The 19,379-nt window shown below is 40.6% G+C and overlaps 1 protein-coding gene across 1 annotated transcript in view; it reads left to right on the forward strand.

Annotated features, from left to right (window-relative positions):
- The first annotated feature begins 7,996 nt into the window (after positions 1-7,996).
- slc5a9 (solute carrier family 5 member 9) overlaps positions 7,997-19,379 on the forward strand; it is a 108,456-nt gene continuing 97,073 nt past the window's right edge. Inside the window, exons 1-2 of the mRNA XM_060829583.1 lie at positions 7,997-8,071; positions 8,557-8,628. Coding sequence (XP_060685566.1) covers positions 7,997-8,071; positions 8,557-8,628 — 147 coding nt within the window. The remainder of the gene's footprint in view (positions 8,072-8,556; positions 8,629-19,379) is intronic.

A 19,379-nucleotide genomic window follows, 5' to 3' on the forward strand; every position in this document is an offset into this window, starting at 1 on the left:
TTCAACGAGACCATTGCTGGATAGCTTACAGAGCCAACACATCATTGCATTGCATTCATATTTGTTAATTCCTGTTTCTCTGTTACCACGGGGCTGTGGTAATAGGTTTTTTCAGGGCAAAGTGTTTTTGTTGTTAGTTTGTGACCTTTCTACTGGACTTCAAGCTTTTCAATTGCATCTTTTTCTTATTCAGCTTCAGATTCAAAAGGCATGCTCTCTCCAGCATGACAATAGATTCTTATTGTGGTCTGTAGTGGCTGCTTCCATTATGTCTTCACACCCATAGACCCAACAGAGCATCCATGATCACTTCCACTTTGGGAAGATCATTAACTGTATCATGTTGTATATGCTGATACTGTTCTGGAGCTGTTGAAAAGCAAATTACTTCCAAATGATATCCAAAATATGGTCAGGAAATGCTGCTTCAAAAAGTTTCAATTTGGTAGTATCCATCCTTCACATCTGGGGCAGTAAAAACCTTTGCATTGAGGTTGTTGCCACAAACCTTCTTTAATAACTAATGTGGTGTAGTGAGACCCCTTCAAGTCTTTACTGAAATTCTTTGGATCTATGCAAATTCACAGTTTGCCAGGTTTCTCTCACTACTACTATGTTGCAAATCTAGCCTGAAGGAGCTGTACATTCTGGACTAGAGGGCAGGTGAAACCATCCCTGTCAGCTGTGAAGTTGGCTCCACATTTTGATCTACTTCATGGTCATATTAAAAAGGAAAACATCTAAGATTCATTAAGGCATCTTTGTATTAAGGATCTGTTCATCAGCTCAATGACGCACTGCTTGGTAAAACCTATGCAAATTTCTCTGGGCACACGTAGAATCCAAGACTTGGATTGTTTCATGTCAGGTAAGTGGATTTTACTTAATGTCTACTGCCTGGAATTGCATATCTTTTTCTTCACCTTTTTCCTCTTGGAATAAGCATTATTCTATTACATAGCCTCAACGTTATTGTCGATGGCTTCATTTTTGGGTCACCATCTTCAGCCACTTAACATATGTCTGCAAAGTTCATTATTTTACACAAAGCATGGTATCTATCTCATATTTCACACCCACCTGATGCTCTCTTTCTGCAGTATCATTCTAATTGGCACAAACTACTTATTGCCTTTTAACCTGATGGTGTCTATCTGTTCCAGAGTATAGAATGATTCATTATTCATTTGACATGTTTATCAGCTTGCTCTCCCTCTCTCTGGCTAAACAAAGTGAGTCAGCTTCTTGCAGTCAAAGCCTTGCATTTATCATGCTGGGCATACTTCCTTTCCCATGTGTGGTGTCCTCCACAATAGTTACATCCTAAGATTCACTAGGTTGATCCAGGGTTTTGACTAAGTGTCTTACAAGAAGTTCAGTATGTTAAGCCTGTACTGTGCGATATTAAGTTTTAAGTTATCTTTACTAACTCACCAGCTCACTATATTCATTAACACCAGGTTCCAGTTCATTTATTCATAACCCTTTACTAACCCGTTATTTACGATAACACAGTTTCATTCATTCATAAAACTGCTGTTTTGTTGTATATTTTACTATCATAGGATAGTAGTAAATTTTAAACAAACCCATTACTGCATTTTAACATCCTATAAGCCCTTGTGACAAGCAGTGTTTACCTCTGAATAAGTCTAGCATGCAGTAGAACAATACCATTCCCACCATCATGTCTCCACAAAACATTATAATATTAATCAGCTCTTAACAACCATCTCCTGGATCTGAATAGATTACAGAACACTAAAGAGTTTCCCCACTTAGTACGTCCATGTTAAATACCTTTTAACTGAGCTATTTATCCCTTTAAGAAACTAACTGACAAAACAGAGCTTCCATGAAATTGCGTGAATGAATGAAACTCATCCCGGCAAATAGTAAATAAATCCCACAACCCAGCTGAGGGAATCAGTTTTATTAAGTGCAGGTACAATGTCTAATTATTTAAAGTATTTTTACCAACATTTACTAACTTAAAACACCTCTTAATTATGCAGCAGATTGGACTCAATCCCATCAGAGGTAGAGCTAGCACTTTGCACAGAGTCACAGAATCATAGAGATGTACTGCACAGAAACAGGCCCTTCGGTCCAACTCATCCATGCCGGCCAGATATCCCGACCCATTCTAGTCCTATCTGCCAGCGCCCAGTCCATATTCCTCCAAACCCTTCCTATTAATATACCCATCCAGATGCCTTTTAAATGGTGCAATTGTACCAGCCTCCACCACTTCCTCTGGTAGCTCATTCCATATGTGTAGAACTCTGCATAAAAAGGTTGCCCTTTAGGTCTCTTCTATATCTTTCCCCTCTCACATTAAAACTATGCCCTCTAGTTCTGGACTCCCCCACCCCAGGGAAAAGACTTTGTCTGTTTATCATAGTTTTGATAAACCTCACTCAGCTCAACCTTTAGCTTCCAATGCTCCAGGGAAAACAGCCACAGTCTATTCAGCGTCTCCCGATAGTTCAAATCCTCTAACCCTGGCAACATCCTTGTAAATTTTTTCTGAACCCTTTCAGGTTTCACAACATCCTTCCCAAAGGAAGGAGACCAGAATTGCTCGCAATATTCCAAAAGTGGCCTAAGCAATGTCCTGTACAGCTGCAACATGACCTCCCGACGTCTACACTCAATACTGTGGCCAGTAAAGGAAAGCATGCAAAATGCCTTCTTCACTATCCTATCTACCTGTGACTCTATTTTCAAGGAGCTATGAACCTTCACTCAAAGGTCTGTTTGTTCAGCAACACTCCCTAGGACCTTACCATTAAGTGTATAAGTCCTGCTAATATTTGCTTTCCCAAAATGCAGCACCTCACATTTATCAGAGTTAAACTGCATCTGCCACTTGTTGGCCCATCTGGTCAAGATCCTGTTGTAATCTGAGGTAACCTTCTTCGCTGTCTACTACACCTCCAATTTTGGTGTCATCTGCAAACATACTAACTGTACCTCTTACGTTCGCATCCAATTCAAAACTCTGTCTGCCTCAGCTTTATACTTAATGACCCAGCCCCAACAACCCACTGCAGTAAAGAATTCCACAGATCTACTACCCTCTGAGAGAAGAAATTCCTTTTCATCTCTGTCCTAATTGGGTAATCTCCACCTTGAAATAATGCCCTGTTATTCAAGTTTCCACAAGGTGATGCAACCTCTCCACATTCCTCCTGTCAAGCTCCCTGTCAATTTTGATTTGGAGATGCCGGTGTTGGACTGGGGTGTACCAAGTTAAAAATCACACAACACTTGGTTATAGTCCAACAGGTTTAATTGGAAGCACACTAGCTTTCGGAGCAAAGCTCCTTCATCAGGTGGGAGTGGAGGGCTCAATCCTAACACACAGAATTTATAGCAAAAATTTACAGTGTGATGTAACTTAAATTATGCATTGAAAATTTTTTTTCTGCTAAGCCTTTCATCTGTTAGAATACAGTGATAGTTTCAGTTCTTTCATGTGTAAATCCAACACCTTCAACATATTGTCTAGCTATCACCATTGTTAACAGCTATCCCAAGAAAGCAACTTACCACCTGATGAAGGAGCGTCGCTCCGAAAGCTAGTGTGTTTCCAATTAAACCTGTTGGACTATAACCTGGTGTTATGTGATTTTTAACCCTGTCAATTTTATATGTTTCAATAAGGTTGTTTTTCATTTCTCTGAACTCCAATGAGTACAGTACTCCAATGGGGTCATGGTCAAATATTGACCAGAATCAGTGAGTGGTGAAAATAGCCTATTTTATTCAGTAGCACAGCACAAGTTTGAGGCAGCAATAGAATCACGAAATACAATTCTTACAAGAGTCCCTTTATACACAGTACTTACATATATTAAAATTTCATTACTATGGTGTTACATTGTTTTATCTATAGTACACAAACGTTTGAAGGGCTTCTCTCCTGAGAGACAGGAGATGGGTTAAAACAAGACAGAAGGTGGTGACAGAAGGTTGTTTTTCAGACTGGAGGCCTGTGATCAGTGGAGTGCCACAAGGATCGGGGCTGCGTCCACTTTTGGTTTCATCATTTATATAAATGATTTGGATGTGAGCTTAAGAGGTAAATGCACTCTACGCATGAAGATTAACATCTATCATTCTGAACAGGAAATAGTTTGAAAAATTCAAAAAGGGCATAAACAATCGTTTTTTTGGTGATCCTGAATTTTTGGTGTTGCCAAGCTGCACAAAGTTTATTACTGGCGGAAAGAAAATGAATGATCACATCTTGCCAGGTAATTGCACTACATTACTTCAATAATATGTTCATAATTATTAACGTCCAAAGTTCAGTTTTAAAGAATCTCTCCCCAGTCTGTAATGTTCTCAGGAAAATAAGCACAGCCTATCGCATTTTTCCTCATAGCTGCAATCTCCAGACCTGGTAACACTCTCACAAATCTTCTTTGATCCTTTGCAAGTGCAATTAAATCTTTTTGTAATGAGGTTACTAGTACTGCACTTAGTACTCAAGCTGCAGCCTAACCATTCATATACCTCCTTAACCACCTTGTTAATCTGTCCTGCTACCTTCAGGGATCAAAGGTCATTAATTTCAATGATTTCCTCTACACCTCTCAGTATTGTCCCATTAATTATATATTCTTTTGCTTTGTTTGAAAGCTCACTCATCTTTGGGTTGGATTCCATTTATAATGTATCTGACACTTAGCTAGTCCACTGATATATTCATATATTTTGCAGCTTTGTTCCTTCCTCACCATCAAACACGCAACCAATTTTTGCATCATCTGCAAACTTCTTGATACCTTCTACATGTAAACCCAAATTTTAAGCACAAAGCAAAAACAAAGCAAGCACCTAGATTTCAGTCCTGTGGAACCCATTGGAAACAGCCTTCTAGTCACAAAAATATCCAGCAACAATTACCAGAAAAAGGAAACTGTTGGAGGAACTCAGTAGGTTCCTCAACTTAAATTGCCCATAGTGTCCAGGGATGTGTAGGCTAGCTGAATTCGGCGTGGGAACTACAGGTGGGTGGCACAGTGGCACTGCTGCTTCACAGCGCAAGAGACCTGGGTTCAATTCCCGCCTCATGCAACTGACTGTGGAGTTTGCACATTTTCCCTATGTTTGCATGGGTTTCCTCCGGGTGCTCCGGTTTCCTCCCATAGTCCAAAGATGTGCAGGTCAAGTGAATTGGCCAAGCTAAATTGCCCGTAGTGTTAGATAAAGGGGTAAATGTAGGGGTATGGGTGGGTTGCACTTTGGTGGGTCGGTGTGGAATTGTTGGGCCGAAGGGCCTGTTTCCACACTGTAAATAATCTAATCTAATCTAATATGTTCTATGTTCTAAAGGGATACCGTGGGTGGGTGTGGTTCTGGTGGGATACTCTTTGGAGGGTCAGTGTGAACTTGATCGGCCAAATGATCTGTAGGGCTTTTATGATTCTATGAGATCTGACAGCATCTGTGGGGAGAAAACAGAGTTAATGCTTTCCAATGTCCAATTACGTTTCATCAGAACTCTTAGATAAACAATTATCCCCCATTACTTGCCGCTGAGCTTTTTTGTTATGCACCTTGTTACATTTCCCTGCATATTGTGAGCATTTTTTTTCAAACTAACCTGCCATACTAATTTGTGAAACTAACTTGTGAAAAGCCTTCATCAATATTACCTTCATCAATCTGCCCTGTTACCTCCTCAAAAAAATTCGATAAAGTTAGGTGCAGTCTTTCATCAGGAATGAGGCTTGTGGGCCGGGGGGCTGAGAGACAAGCGGGAGGGAGGTGGGGCTGAGGGGAAGGTAGTCAGGAATGTGTTAGGTTAATTTAGATGGGGGTGAAAGTGATAGGTCGGAGAGGATGGTGGAGCAGATGGGGTGGGAAGGAAGATGGACAGTCAAGAGGGCGGTGCCGAGTTGGAGGCTTGGAACTGGGATAAGGTGGGGGGAGGGGAAATTAGGAAACTGGTAAAATCTACATTGATCCCATGTGGTTGCAGGGTTCCAAGGTGGAAGATGAGACATTCTTCCTCCAGGCGTCATATGGTTAGGGTTTGGCAATGGAGGAGGCCCAGGACCTCCATGTCCTTGGTGGAGTGGGAGAGGGAGTTGAAGTGTTCAGCCATGGGGCGGTGGGGTTGGTTGGTGCGGATGTGCCAGAGATGAATTCTGAAATGATCCACAAGTTGGCCACCCAGAGATTTTTTCTGAAATGATCCCCACCGCCCGGTGGCTGAACACTTCAACTCCCGCTCCCACTCCACCAAGGACATGCAGGTCATGGGCCTCCTCCACTGCTAAACCATTACCACCCGATGCCTGGAGAAAGAACACCTCATCTTCCGTCTTGGCACTCTGCAACCACATGGGATCAGTTTCCTCACTTCCCCTCTCTCTCCTTATCCCTGTCCCAAGCCTTCAACTTGGTACCGCCCTCTTGACCTGTCCATCTTCCTTCCCACCCATCTGCTCTCACCCCATCTCCAACCTATGACTTTCATCCCCACCTTCATCTATCACATTCCCAGCTACCTTCCCTCCAGCCCCACCCTCTCCCATTTATCTCTCAGCTCCCCTGGCCCACAAGCCTCATTCCTGATGAAGGGCTTATACCCAAAACGTCAATTCTCCTGCTCTTTGGATGCTGCCTCATCTGCTGTGCTTTTCCAACATTACACCCTTGATTCTAATCTCCAGCATCTGCAGTCCTCACTTTCTCCTAGGTATAGTCTTCCCATAACAAATCCATGCTGAAGTCCTTGATTACTCCATGCCTTTCTAAGTGACCATCCTGTCTCTCAGAATTGATTCCAATAATTTCTTCATTACTGAAATTGGACTGACTAGCCTGTAACTATTTAGGCTTTCCATTGTTCCATTTATAAACAAGGGTACAATGTTAGCAGTTCTCCAATCATTTGGCACCACACCTCCATTCACTCAGGATTGTAAAATGATGGTCAAAGCATCTGACCATTTCTTCTCTGGCTTCTTTAAACATTCTTGGGTACATTTCATCTGTTCTGATGCTTTATCCACTTCCAAGTACACTAATCTCTTCAATGCTTCCTCTCTCCCAATGTTCATCACATCCAATATTTCACATTCGTCTTCAACTGCAACTACTGCATTGTCACTTTTTTTTTCGATAGACACAAAATATTCATTAACAGCCATGCTCACATCTTCATTTTCCACACATGAATCCCTTTTTGTCTTATGTGTTTATTTCCTCAGTTATATTCTTATTCTTAACGTATTGATAAAACACCTTTGGGTTTTCCTTGATTTTGCTTGCTAATATTTGGTCAGCCCTCATTTTGCTTTCTTCATTTATTTTTTGATTTCACCAGTCTTTGGCTTTCTGCAGTATTTGTTCCTTGGTGTTGAACACATGCTTTCCTCTGCTGCCTTACCTTACCCTGTCAAGCCAAATCCAAATGACTCTGGATTTGGTTGTCCCACCTTCTCACTTTGTGCGGACGTTTTTACCCTTGAATCTCCCCTTGGAATGTCTTCCTGTGCTCTGACACTGTTCATCATGAAGCAACTAGTCCACTTTTTTTTCTGAATCACTCCTCAGCATCGCAAAGTTGGCCTTATTCTATTGTCTCACTCTATTTCCTCTTCACGGCTGGTTTTGATTATGTTTTTTTCCAGAGAGCACACCTGCTCCAGGCAGAAATTTTGATTCTTTGTTTCTTTTTCCTCACCCTTCAATCGCTAATTCCATTAAACCCCGGAAGCCTAACTCTTGTGCTATGCAATCTCTCCTAAACATGCACCCTATCATGTACCTCTCTTGGAGTCTTGTCCCACCCACCTCTGACACAAAACCTATTACATGTCTAGCTAATTAAACGTGTTGGACTATAACCTGGTGTTGTGTGATTTTTAACTTTATATTCACAGACATAGATGAAAACTGCCCATGCAGATGCTGCTATAAACTGCTGAGAGTATTTAGAATTGCAGCATCCGCTGTATTACTCTTTGGGAAAATGTTTAGTTTGACGACACCTGACATCGTTGTGATTTTGATTTACTTTCTGGCTGTTATTGGTGTTGGAATATGGGTGAGTTAAGACTTACTTAGGCATTGGTGATTGTTAACTTTTAATTACATTCTTAAAACTTCTAGACTCCTAGTAATTATATGTAGGCTGTATTTCAAAACTAAACCTACCCCATACAGTCCGCCGAAAATTAAACTGTTACGAACTTCATACAACCCTTCACTGTATTACCGAAAACACACAGCGTGAGGAATTTTACTCTAAATTTCAAAAGCCCCTTTTATGTGTAAATTACTCCTGGGGCTTGCTTGTTTTGATGGCCGTTTAGAGAAATGTGATTGAAAGAGGCAGAAAGAGCTATGATCCAAAGTTACAGCAATATTGGAACCACAATTATTTTTCAAACAGTTCTTCTACGCGGAGTAATAACAGCATTTCAACGACCTTGGTATACTGTATATTGTCAGCTTTTTAAACCTTGCACCCTTCTATTTCTTTTCGACTTTGAATAAGGAACTGACGTCTAATTTTTTTTTGCATTACAGTCATCTGTAAAAGCCAACCAGAGCACAGTAGGAGGATACTTTCTTGCTGGAAAAGTCATGACCTGGTGGCCTGTAAGTAGGGACTGGTCTAGAAATGTGTTAATATTTAACGTGGTTTAGTGCAGTGCTTAAATAATAATAATAATCACTTGTAATAAAATGTATCACAACTTCACTCTTAAGAACTTCTCTATTTTACTCTATCCAATGTCATAAAGTCATAGAGATGTACAGCATGGAAACAGACCCTCAGTCCAATTCGTCCATGAAGACTAGATATCCTAAATTAATCTAGTCCATTTGCCAGCATTTGGCCCATATCCCTCTAAACCCTTTCTATTCATATACCAGTTCAGATACCTTTTAAATTTTATAATTGTATCAGCCTTCACCATTTCCACTGGCAGCTCATTCCATACACACCAGCTTCTGCATGATAAAGTTGCCCCTTAGGTCCCTTATAAATCTTTCCTCTCTCACCTTAAACCTATGCCCTCTAGCTTTGAACTCTCCTACCCTGGGGAAAAGATCTGGACTATTCACCCTATCCATGCCCCTCATGATTTTATAAACTTCTGTAAGGTCACCCCGCAGCCTCCAATGCCCCAGGGAAAACAACCCCAGTCTATTCAGCCTTTCCCTGTAGCTCAAACTCTCCAATCCTGGCAACATCCTTGTAAATCTCTTCTGAATCTTTTCAAGTTTCACAACATTTTTCCTACAGCATGGAGGCCAGGATTGAATGCAGTATTCCAAATGTGGTCGAACCAATGTCCTGCACAGTCACGACATGACATTTCAACTCCTGTACTCAATGCACTGACCAATAAAGGCAAGCATACCAAATGCCTTCTTCACTACCCTGACCACCTGTGACTTCACTTTAAAAGAACTATGAACCTACACTCCAAAGTCTCCTTGTTTGGCAACACTCATTAAATGGATACGACCTGCCCTGATTTGCCCTACCAAAATACAGCACCTTATAATTATCTAGATTAAACTCCATTTGCCACTTCTCAGTCCATCTGATCAAAGTGCTGTTGTAGTCTGAGGTAACTTTCTTTGCTGTCCACTGCACCACTCATTTTGGTGTCATTTGAAAGCTTTCTAACCATGCCTCCCATATTCGCATCCAAATCATTTGTATAAATAATGAAAAGCAGGGGACCCAGCACTGATCCTTGTGGCACACCGCTGGTCACAGGTCTCCAGTCTGAAAAGCAACCCTCCACCACCACCCTTGGTCCCCTACTTCCAAGTAAAAAGTGAGGTCTGCAGATGCTGGAGATCAGAGCTGAAAATGTGTTGCTGGTTAAAGCACAGCAGGTCAGGCAGCATCCAAGGAACAGGAAATTCGACGTTTCGGGCCAGAGCCATTCCTGATGAAGGGCTCTGGCCCGAAACGTCGAATTTCCTGTTCCTTGGATGCTGCCTGACCTGCTGTGCTTTAACCAGCATCACATTTTCAGCCCCTACTTCCAAGCCAATTTTGTATCCAAATGGCTAGTTCTCACTGTATTCCATGTGATCTAACCTTGTTAACTAATCTACCAGGTGGATCCTTGATGATGACCTTACTGAAGTGTGTACAGACAATGTCCACCAATCTGCCTTCATCAATTGTCTTCATCACTTCTTCAAAAACTCAATCAAGTTAGTAAGACATGATTTCCAGCACACGAAGCATGTTGATTGTCCCTCATCAGTTCTTGCTTTGGCACATACATGTAAATCCCATCCTTCAGGATTCCCTCCAACATTCTCCCCACCACTAATGTTAGGCTGACCCAATTATAGTGCCTTGGCTTTTCCTGATCACCTTTCTTAAAGTATGGCATCACATTAGACAACCTCCAGTGTGACTGTTCCTTACTGCTGAATTATATTGTGCTGTAGTGAAGTTGGATGATAAAAAAATGTTTAAAACTGCAACCAGCTCTATTAATCATTTAAGGAACTTTAAATTGGAAATCTCTTCCTTTCTCCCATATGGGAATCTCTGTCCAGCTGCAATCAACAATTTCCTCATTGAAGGCCTTGATTATTAAAGTTGTGCTTAATTTATTTTTGAATCCAGGTGAACTATGACAAGTCCCTTTATAGCACCCTGAAGTCAATATTCATCCAGTGAAATATTTTTACAATTGGCTCATCATTGTGCTCTCCCATAACTAGCCTAAACCTTATGACCGCTTCTTCTCAGTGTTCTCTGACTGAGATTTGGCTCATATTTCTACTGAGAACAAAAAATGCTGGAGATTACAGCAGGAGAGAAAGCAAGCTAACATTTTGAGTCTAGATGCCCAACTTGGGATTAGCTTCGGCTCTATTTCTTTCCTCTCGTACATGTCTGAAACATTCCTCCCCTTATTGCTCTTTGTATTGTATCTATCATAATATACTTTAGAATAATTAGCCAATGGCTTTGAATCCAATACTAAAATTCTTGCTTTGTTCTATAATTTGTCTGCAAAATTAACTTCCCCTTTTCATTACATGGCATAGATTGACAGCATAATAGCTCTGCTGATGTTCCTTAGTCCTAATGAAATATGGTCTGTCTTTGACTGTTCAACTGCATCATCCCCTTGCAATGCAGTCATAATTTATTTGATTAATACTGTCAGCCGCTTTTGTTTGGCTTTCCTATCTTTCCTGCATACCTCATTAATTATTAATATTAAATTTCCATTCTTCTCCTTTGAGTCAGATCTGTTATTGCCACACTATCAGCATTCCATAAAGTGACTTGTGCTTACAGTTCATCAACCTTATTTACAATGTATGCATTTGAGCTACAGACTTATTTTAGGCAGCTTTACATTTTCACTTACCTGTTGCCTCTTAGTTCGGAATTATTCGACATTGTGCTATTTTGCTTGAACTTAGTACACCTTGGTTCCCTCTCTCATGTTTCACCCTGGTACTCATCCTCCTGATGTATTAGTTGAAACACTCCCTGAAGCATCAATTAATCTCCTGGAAAAGACTTGACTTCCAATGCTGTTGAGACGTACCCTGTTCATCTTGGTCTCAATGCCCGAGGATTCTGAAGTCCTCGTTCCTGCCCATTCTTACAAACACATTAACCTGCCTGAATGAACACATACACACTTCAACACTTGGAGCAATTCAGAGATTGCTGTCCTGTTTTTTCACTTCCTCTGCACACCTGAACCTCTAACTGCAGATCATCCTCCCTTTTCCAGTAACAATAAGAACTTGTATCGCCACAGTACCTTCGATATAATAAAAATCCCAAGGCAATTCACAGGAGTAGTAGAAAGCAAAGTTGGGGACATCAATACAATATTCAATTATCCATTTAAGTTTAAATATTCTTGAACATAGAACCAGTAAACTCCCGACTGGGAAGGATGCCATTTGCCCCATTGTGTCCATGCCTCCTTTTTGCAAGAGTTAATCAGCAAGTCACCACCCCTGCCCCTTCCGCATATCCCTATAATTTCTTTCTCTTTTGGATAATAATTCAATTTCTTTTTGAAAACCACAGTTGAATCAAGTTCGACCACAATCTGTCAGTGTACGCCAGATCCTAACTACCCACTGGTTTTAATAAAAAGATTTCTCTCATGTCATTTTTGGTTTATTTGCCAATCAGCTTAAATCCTTTGGCTCTTGAAGCTTAAACCAATGTGATCAACTTTTTAGTATTTACTCTATCGAGACCCTTCATGATATGAATACCTCTATCAAATGCCTCTCAAACTTGTCTTCTCCAACAAGAGAAAATTTTCAGCTTTTCCAATCTTTGTAACGGAACTTTCCCAATCCTGGTGCTATACTCCAAAATCTTCACCTGCAGCCTCTCTAAAGTTTCTCTGTCCTTCCTAAAGGTTGGTGCCCAGAATTGGATGCATTATTCCAACTGTGGCCAAACATGTCCTGTTTCATGTTTCAACACAACTTTCTTGCTTTTAAACTTGGTGCTTCTATTTATAAAGTCCAGGATTCCAAATGCATCGTTAAACACTTGCTGAACTAGCCTACTACTTTCAGTGATTTGTATGCATATGTCTATTTGAATTGCATGCTTTAACCTATATTGGCTTGCCTCATAATTTCCACCAAAATGTATTCAGACTCACGTCTTTACATTAGATTTCATCTGCTATTGTCTGGCAGGCTGTATATGTTGTCTTGAAGTTTGGCAGTCTCCTCCTCATATTGCATAATACTTCAAGTTTCCTGTCAACATCAAATTTTGATATTGTGTACTGCATACCCAAGTCTAAGTAATTAATAAAGAAAGACAGTGGTTTTAACACTGTCCTTGGGAATCCCAGTATATTCCTTCCTTCAGTCTGAAAAATGACTTTCACTTCTGTTTCCTATCACTTAGCCAATTTCTTATCCATGCAGACTTTGTCCCTTTTGTTCCATTGGCTATAACTTTGCTGACAAGCGTATTATGTGATACTTTGTCAAAGGCTTTATGGAAGTCCATGTGCACACATCACATTACCATTATCAGACCTTTCTGTTCCCTTATCCAGACCTCAATAAAGTTAGTGAAACATGAAAACTGGACAAAAAAAACTGCAGTTGCTGTAAATCAGAAACAAAAACAGAAATTGCTGAAAAAGCTCAGCAGCTCAGGCAGCATCTGTGAGGAGAAATCAGTTAATGTTTTGGATCAAGTGACCCTTCCTAAGAACTCAAAAGTTCGGAGTTCTGAGGAAGGGTCACTCCACCCCAAACATTAATTCTGCTTTCTCTGCTCAGATGCTGCCAAACCTGCTGAGCTTTTCCAGCAATTTCTGTTTTCGTTAGTAAAAATGAAATGTTTTCAACAAGTCCATACCGGACTGCCCTAATTTGACCAAGTGACCGCTAATCTTCGTGCATATTATTGTTTATAAAAACTTCCCATCACCAAAGTTAAACTGATAGGATTGTAATTGCTGGACCCATTCTGCATCATTTTGAACAAAGGTACCTGGTGACTTATCTATGTTAACTACTGCCAGCCTTTAGAACATAGAACATAGAACATAGAACAATACAGCGCAGAACAGGCCTTTGGCTCTCGATGTTGCACCGACCTGTGAACTAAGCAAAGCTCATCTCTCTACACTGTCTGAGATGGATTCTTAGAACAGCTGGTGCTGGAGCCTACCAGGGAGAAGGCAATTCTGGATCTGGTATTGTGCAATGAACCAGAATTGATCAGGGACCTCGAAGTGAAGGAGCCATTGGGAAGTAGTGACCCTAATACAATAAGCTTGAATCTGCAATTTGAGAGGGAGAGGGTACAATCAGAAGTGACAATATTTCTGTTGAATAAAGGGAACTATGGAGCTATGAGGGAGTAGCTGGCCAAAGTTCAATGGTGCAATACCTTAGCAGGGATGACAGTGGAGGAACAATGGCGGATATTTCGGTGTATATTGCAGAAGATGCAGGATCAGTTCATTCCAAAAAGGAAGAAAGATCCTAGGAGGAGGCATGGGATGTCGTGGCTGACGAGGGAAGTTAAGAAAAATATAAAGTTAAAAGAGAAAAAGTATAACATGGCAAAGGTAAGTGGGAAAACGGAGGACTGGGAAGCTTTTAAAGAACAACAGAGGATTACTAAGAAGGAAATATGCAGAGACAAATTGAGGTACGAAGGTAAACTGGCCAAAAATATAAAGGAGGATAGTAAAAGCTTTTTTAGGTATGTGAAAGGCAAAAAAATTGTTAAGACTAGAATTGGGCCCTTAAAGACAGAAACAAGGGAATATATTACGGGGAACAAAGAAATGGCATAAGAATTGAATTGTTACTTCAGATCTGTGTTCACTGAGGAAGACACAAGCAATCTCCGTGAGGTAACAGTGGCTGAAGGAACTGCACTTAAGGGAATTTATATTTGCCAGGAATTGGTGTTGGAGAGACTGTTAGGTCTGAAGGTTGATAAGTCCCTGGGGCCTGATGGTCTACATCCCAGGGTACTGAAGGAGGTGGCTCGAGAAATCATGAATGCTTTGGTGAATATTTTCCAGAGTTCGATAGATTCGGGATCAGTTCCTGCGGATTGGAGGGTGGCTAATGTTGTCTCACTTTTTAAGAAAGGTGGGAGAGAGAAAGCAGGAAATTATAGACCAGATAGTCTGACCTCAGTGGTGGGAAAGATGCTAGAGTCTATTATAAAGGATGAAATTATGACACATCTGGATATAATAACAGGATAGGTCAGAGTCAGCATGGATTTATGAAGGGGAAATCATGCATGACTAATCTTCCGGAATTTTTTGAGGATGTAACTCTGAAGAGGGAGATCCAGTAGATGTAGTGTACCTGGACTTTCAGAAAGCTTTTGATAAAATTCCATACAGGGGGTTAGTGAGCAAAATTAGGGTGCATGATAATGGGGGCAAAGTACTAACTTGGATTGAAAGTTGGTTGGCTGATAGGAAACAAAGAGTAGTGATAAATGGCTCCCTTTGGAATGGCAGGCAGTGACCAGTGGGATACCGCAGGGATCAGTGCTGGGACTGCAGCTTTTTACAATATATGTTAATGATATATATTATAATATAGTAATAATATTAGCAAATTTGCTGATGATACAAAGCTAGATGGCAGGGTGAAATGTGAGGAGGATGTTAGGAGATTACAGGGTGACCTGGACAGGTTAGGTGAGTGGTCAGATGTATGGCAGATGCAGTTTAATGTAGATAAATGTATGGTGATCCACTTTGGTGGCAAGAACAGGAAGGCAGATTACTACCTAAATGGAATCAATTTCGGTAAAGGGGCAGTACAAAGAGATCTGGGTGTTCTTGTACACCAGTCAATGAAGGTAAGCATGCAGGTACAGCAGGTACTGAAGAAGGCCAATAGCATGCTGACCTTCATAACAAGAGGGATTGAGTATAGAAGCAAAGAGGTGCTTCTGCAGCTGTACAGGGCCCTGGTGAGACCTCACCTGGAGTACTGTGTGCAGTTCTGGTCTCCAAATTTGAGGAAAGACATTCTGGCTATTGAGGGAGTGCAGCGTAGGTTCACGAGGTCAATTCCTGGAATGGCGGGACTACCTTACGCTGAAAGACTGGAGCGATTGGGCTTGTATACCCTTGAGTTTAGAAGACTGAGAGGGGATCTGATCGAGACATATAAGATTATTAAAGGATTGGACACTCTGGAGGCAGGAAACATGTTTCCTCTGATGGGTGAGTGCTGAACCAGAGGACATAGCTTAAAAATACGGGGTAGACCATTTAGGACAGAGATGAGGAGAAACTTCTTCACCCAGAGAGTGGTGGCTGTGTGGAATGCTCTGCCCCAGAGGGCAGTGGAGGCCCAGTCTCTGGATTCATTTAAGAAAGAGTTGGATAGAGCTCTCAAGGATAGTGGAATCAAGGGTTATGGAGATAAGGCAGGAACAGGATACTGATTAAGGCTGATCAGCCATGATCATATTGAATGGTGGTGCAGGCTCAAAGGGCAGAATGGCCTACTTCTGCACCTATTGTCTATTGTCTATTGTCTATCATCATCCATGTGCTTATCTAAGGATTGTTTAAATCTCCCTAATGTTGCTGAGGTAACTACATTGGCAGGAAGGGCATTCCATGCTCTTAACACTCTCTAAGTAAAGAACCTGTCTCTAACATCTTTCTTAAATCTATCACCCCTCAATTTGTAGCTATGCCCCCTCATACAAACTGACGTCATCATCCAAGGAAAAAGACTTTCACTGTCTACCCTATATAACCCTCTAATCGTCTTGTACGTCTCTCTCAAATCCCCTCTTAGCTTTCTTCTTTCCAATGAGAACAGACCCAACTCTGTCAGCCTTTCCTCATTAGAGCTTCCCCCCAGACCAGGCAACATCCTGGTAAATCTGTGCACCTTTTCCAATGCTTCCACATCCTTCCTGTAATGGAGCGACCAGAATGGTACACAAATCCTTTCTAATGCCTTTCTTTCTCAATTTTTATCTCATCTAGTTCTTCAGTTGCCTCCTACATTTCTATACTTTAACTTCATCAGCATTTTCTTTCTTCATACAAGAGCTCTCTATGATCTCATGTTATTCTGCCAGCACTCTTCCAGTGCTTTAGACATGCAGTGCCATCAGACACCCTACTTTTCTCACAGTGCTATTTGTAAGCAGTTTTAAGTCAAATGAGTAAAATCTTTGTGAAGAGGGTGGCTTTTAAAAAGCATCTTAAAGAAGGAAAGAGTCAGAGAAATTTAGGGAGGGAATTACAAATCTGAAGGCTGAGGTAGCTGAGGATACAGCTGTCTATGGTGAAGCAGTTAAAATGGGAGATGCCTGGCTAGCTGGATGTCTCTGAGGGTTATGAAGCTGGAGGAGATTTTATAGTTAAGGAGGTAAGACCAAGGATAAATTGTAAATAAGGAAAGGAATCTTTAAATTAGGTTTCTTAATCAGGAGCCAATATAGGGCACTGAACATAGCTAGTAGGTGATTGGGACTTGGACAGCTTCTTGTGTCCCCTTTCTATGGCCAGTTTGCTGGTAGGTGGCATTTGATCAAATGGGGTTTAAAATGGGTGTAGGAATCAGTACAAGTTGAGGCCACAGACCATGAATTTAAATTTTCTTCCCAAAAGCTCCACACAAATTTCCTATTAGTGGAATATGGCCCCACATGCACATCTTCCAATGTTGAGGTTTCAATTGTCATGCTATAGGGAAATATGTATTTAATGTCCCATAATACTTTTGTTGGGGCAAGTAGATTTTAGAAATCTTTCAGAAGTGCTCCAGCTAAGAGGTTTGGGAACCTTGGGAAGCCTGGTGAAAAGTTGAAAGCATTCTGAAGGATGAATCTAAAATGTTTTGGCAACCTAAAATGTCATTATTAGGTACTGTCATACAAGTTAAATATTTTATTACATTCATGGGGCTCTGTCCTGAAAAGATATGTTGACCATTTCATTGATCAGTGTTGTTTAGTTTTGCCATTGGGGGTAAAATAAACTATTATACTTTAAAAACTATGAGAAACAATGGTCAGACACCTTCCTGTCACAAACTATATAGTGATTTAAATACCCAGAATACTTTAACTTTGAAAAAAAAGACCTATTAAGCCTAAAAAAGCTACAAATTACATTTTATTTGATTTGGCAAGGTATCTGCTTTGAAATAGAAAATAAACTGTTATTTTAGGTCCATTGTTTGGAGGTATAATTTGACAGTTGAACCATTGTGAAAGCCTGGCTGAGTTTCAACAAGCATTCAGCAGATCGTCTTTACACTTTGTGGGACTATGAAGATGGTTTCTGTGCAGTTTTAAGAGAATATTATATGACTATCTGACTTCTGTGTGGTTAATGAATGTTACTTAAGTGGATTCAACATTTTCCACTAGGTTTAGAGATAGACAGGAAAGTGGAGCTGAGGCCACAATCAGATCAGCCATGATTCTGTCAAACAATGGAATATTTTCAAGGGGCTGAATGACCTGCTTTAGCTGCTAACTGATATGTTTATATGGAGATTTCTTTCTGTGCAGTTTGAATGTCTGTGTGACTGATGCCAGTTTTATTAGATTGTAAGGGCTTTAAATTTTTCACGGAAGCCAACGGCTTTCCATTGCTAAACATGGCTGCTGAGTTCAGTGTCTTGTGAATAGTGGGGGAATGGCTACGGAGGATACATAGGAGCACAGAGGATGTATGGGGCCTATGAGGGATCTTGGAATGGATATAAGAATGATGTGGAGAGCTGTGCTGTTGTGCCAGAGAACATTAATGGGCCTTCTAAGCAGCCAGCCTTGGCACTTGCATTCCTTTGTCACTGCTTGGCTGGTCTAAGGAGACTGCAGACCTAAATCCTGCCTGTCCATGTGTCTGGAAGATGAAAGTATTGCAGGAATGAGAACAGCTGATGTGTTTGTGTTGGCGAAGTCAGAACTTGGATTTCTCAAATCTGAGATGAAAATCTAGTCCAGAGATTCAAAATATTGAGACAACAGACAGCATAATTGACTTCATTTAATCAGAATAAAAGGCTAGATTTGGAATAGTATGTATTCTGAGGAAATAACAGCACCATATTGGATTATAATATCTTGGGGATTACACTTTCATGGCTCTGCCCAGCAATTTGGAGAAATTCACATACAACAGTTTAAACTGCTCATGAAAGAAAGCAATGACAACAGAAAGGCGGCAAGGGAGTTTTATTTCCCTTCCTATATCATTGGTTTCTGTATGAATCAGGACATCTGAGTACACCACTACTCTGGTTTAAATGTTGTGCAGCCTCTTGGTGGTGGTCTGATTTCAACTTGTTTTCCCATCCACTGGGGAAAAAAATGAAAGGAAACTGGAGGAGAAAAATTTTTCATCTCTGAGCAGGAGAAATACCCTCTTTTATCCCATTGCCCTTCATAAAATCAAATTTCCCTTTTCTTTTTTATCCCTTGGAGTAATTAGTTGGCTCTTCACAAAGAGACCTTGTTTCCTAACTTCAATAATAAATGTTTGCAGTTAGGAATGAGTCATGTTAAAACTAGCGAGGGGAGGAGAAAGCATTTCCATAGTTAGACACAAAAAAAATTGAACATTTTTAAGGAGGCGGTGGTTCATATGTGGAAAGAAAAAACTAATTAGGGAGACCGTTCCTGGGAATAAATCCATGGAAGTTATTTGGGTGAAACTGAGAAATAAGAAATGGATGATCACCTTATTGGGTTTGTATTGTAGACCCCACTAATAGTCAGTGGGAAATTGAGAAATGAATTTGTAAGGAGATCTCAGTTATCTGTAAGAATAATATTAAAAAACACACAACACCAGGTTATAGTCCAACAGGTTTATTTGGAAGCATGAGAC

This window comes from Hemiscyllium ocellatum, chromosome 9, assembly GCF_020745735.1.
Source record: "Hemiscyllium ocellatum isolate sHemOce1 chromosome 9, sHemOce1.pat.X.cur, whole genome shotgun sequence".
Taxonomy (NCBI): Eukaryota; Metazoa; Chordata; class Chondrichthyes; order Orectolobiformes; family Hemiscylliidae; genus Hemiscyllium; species Hemiscyllium ocellatum.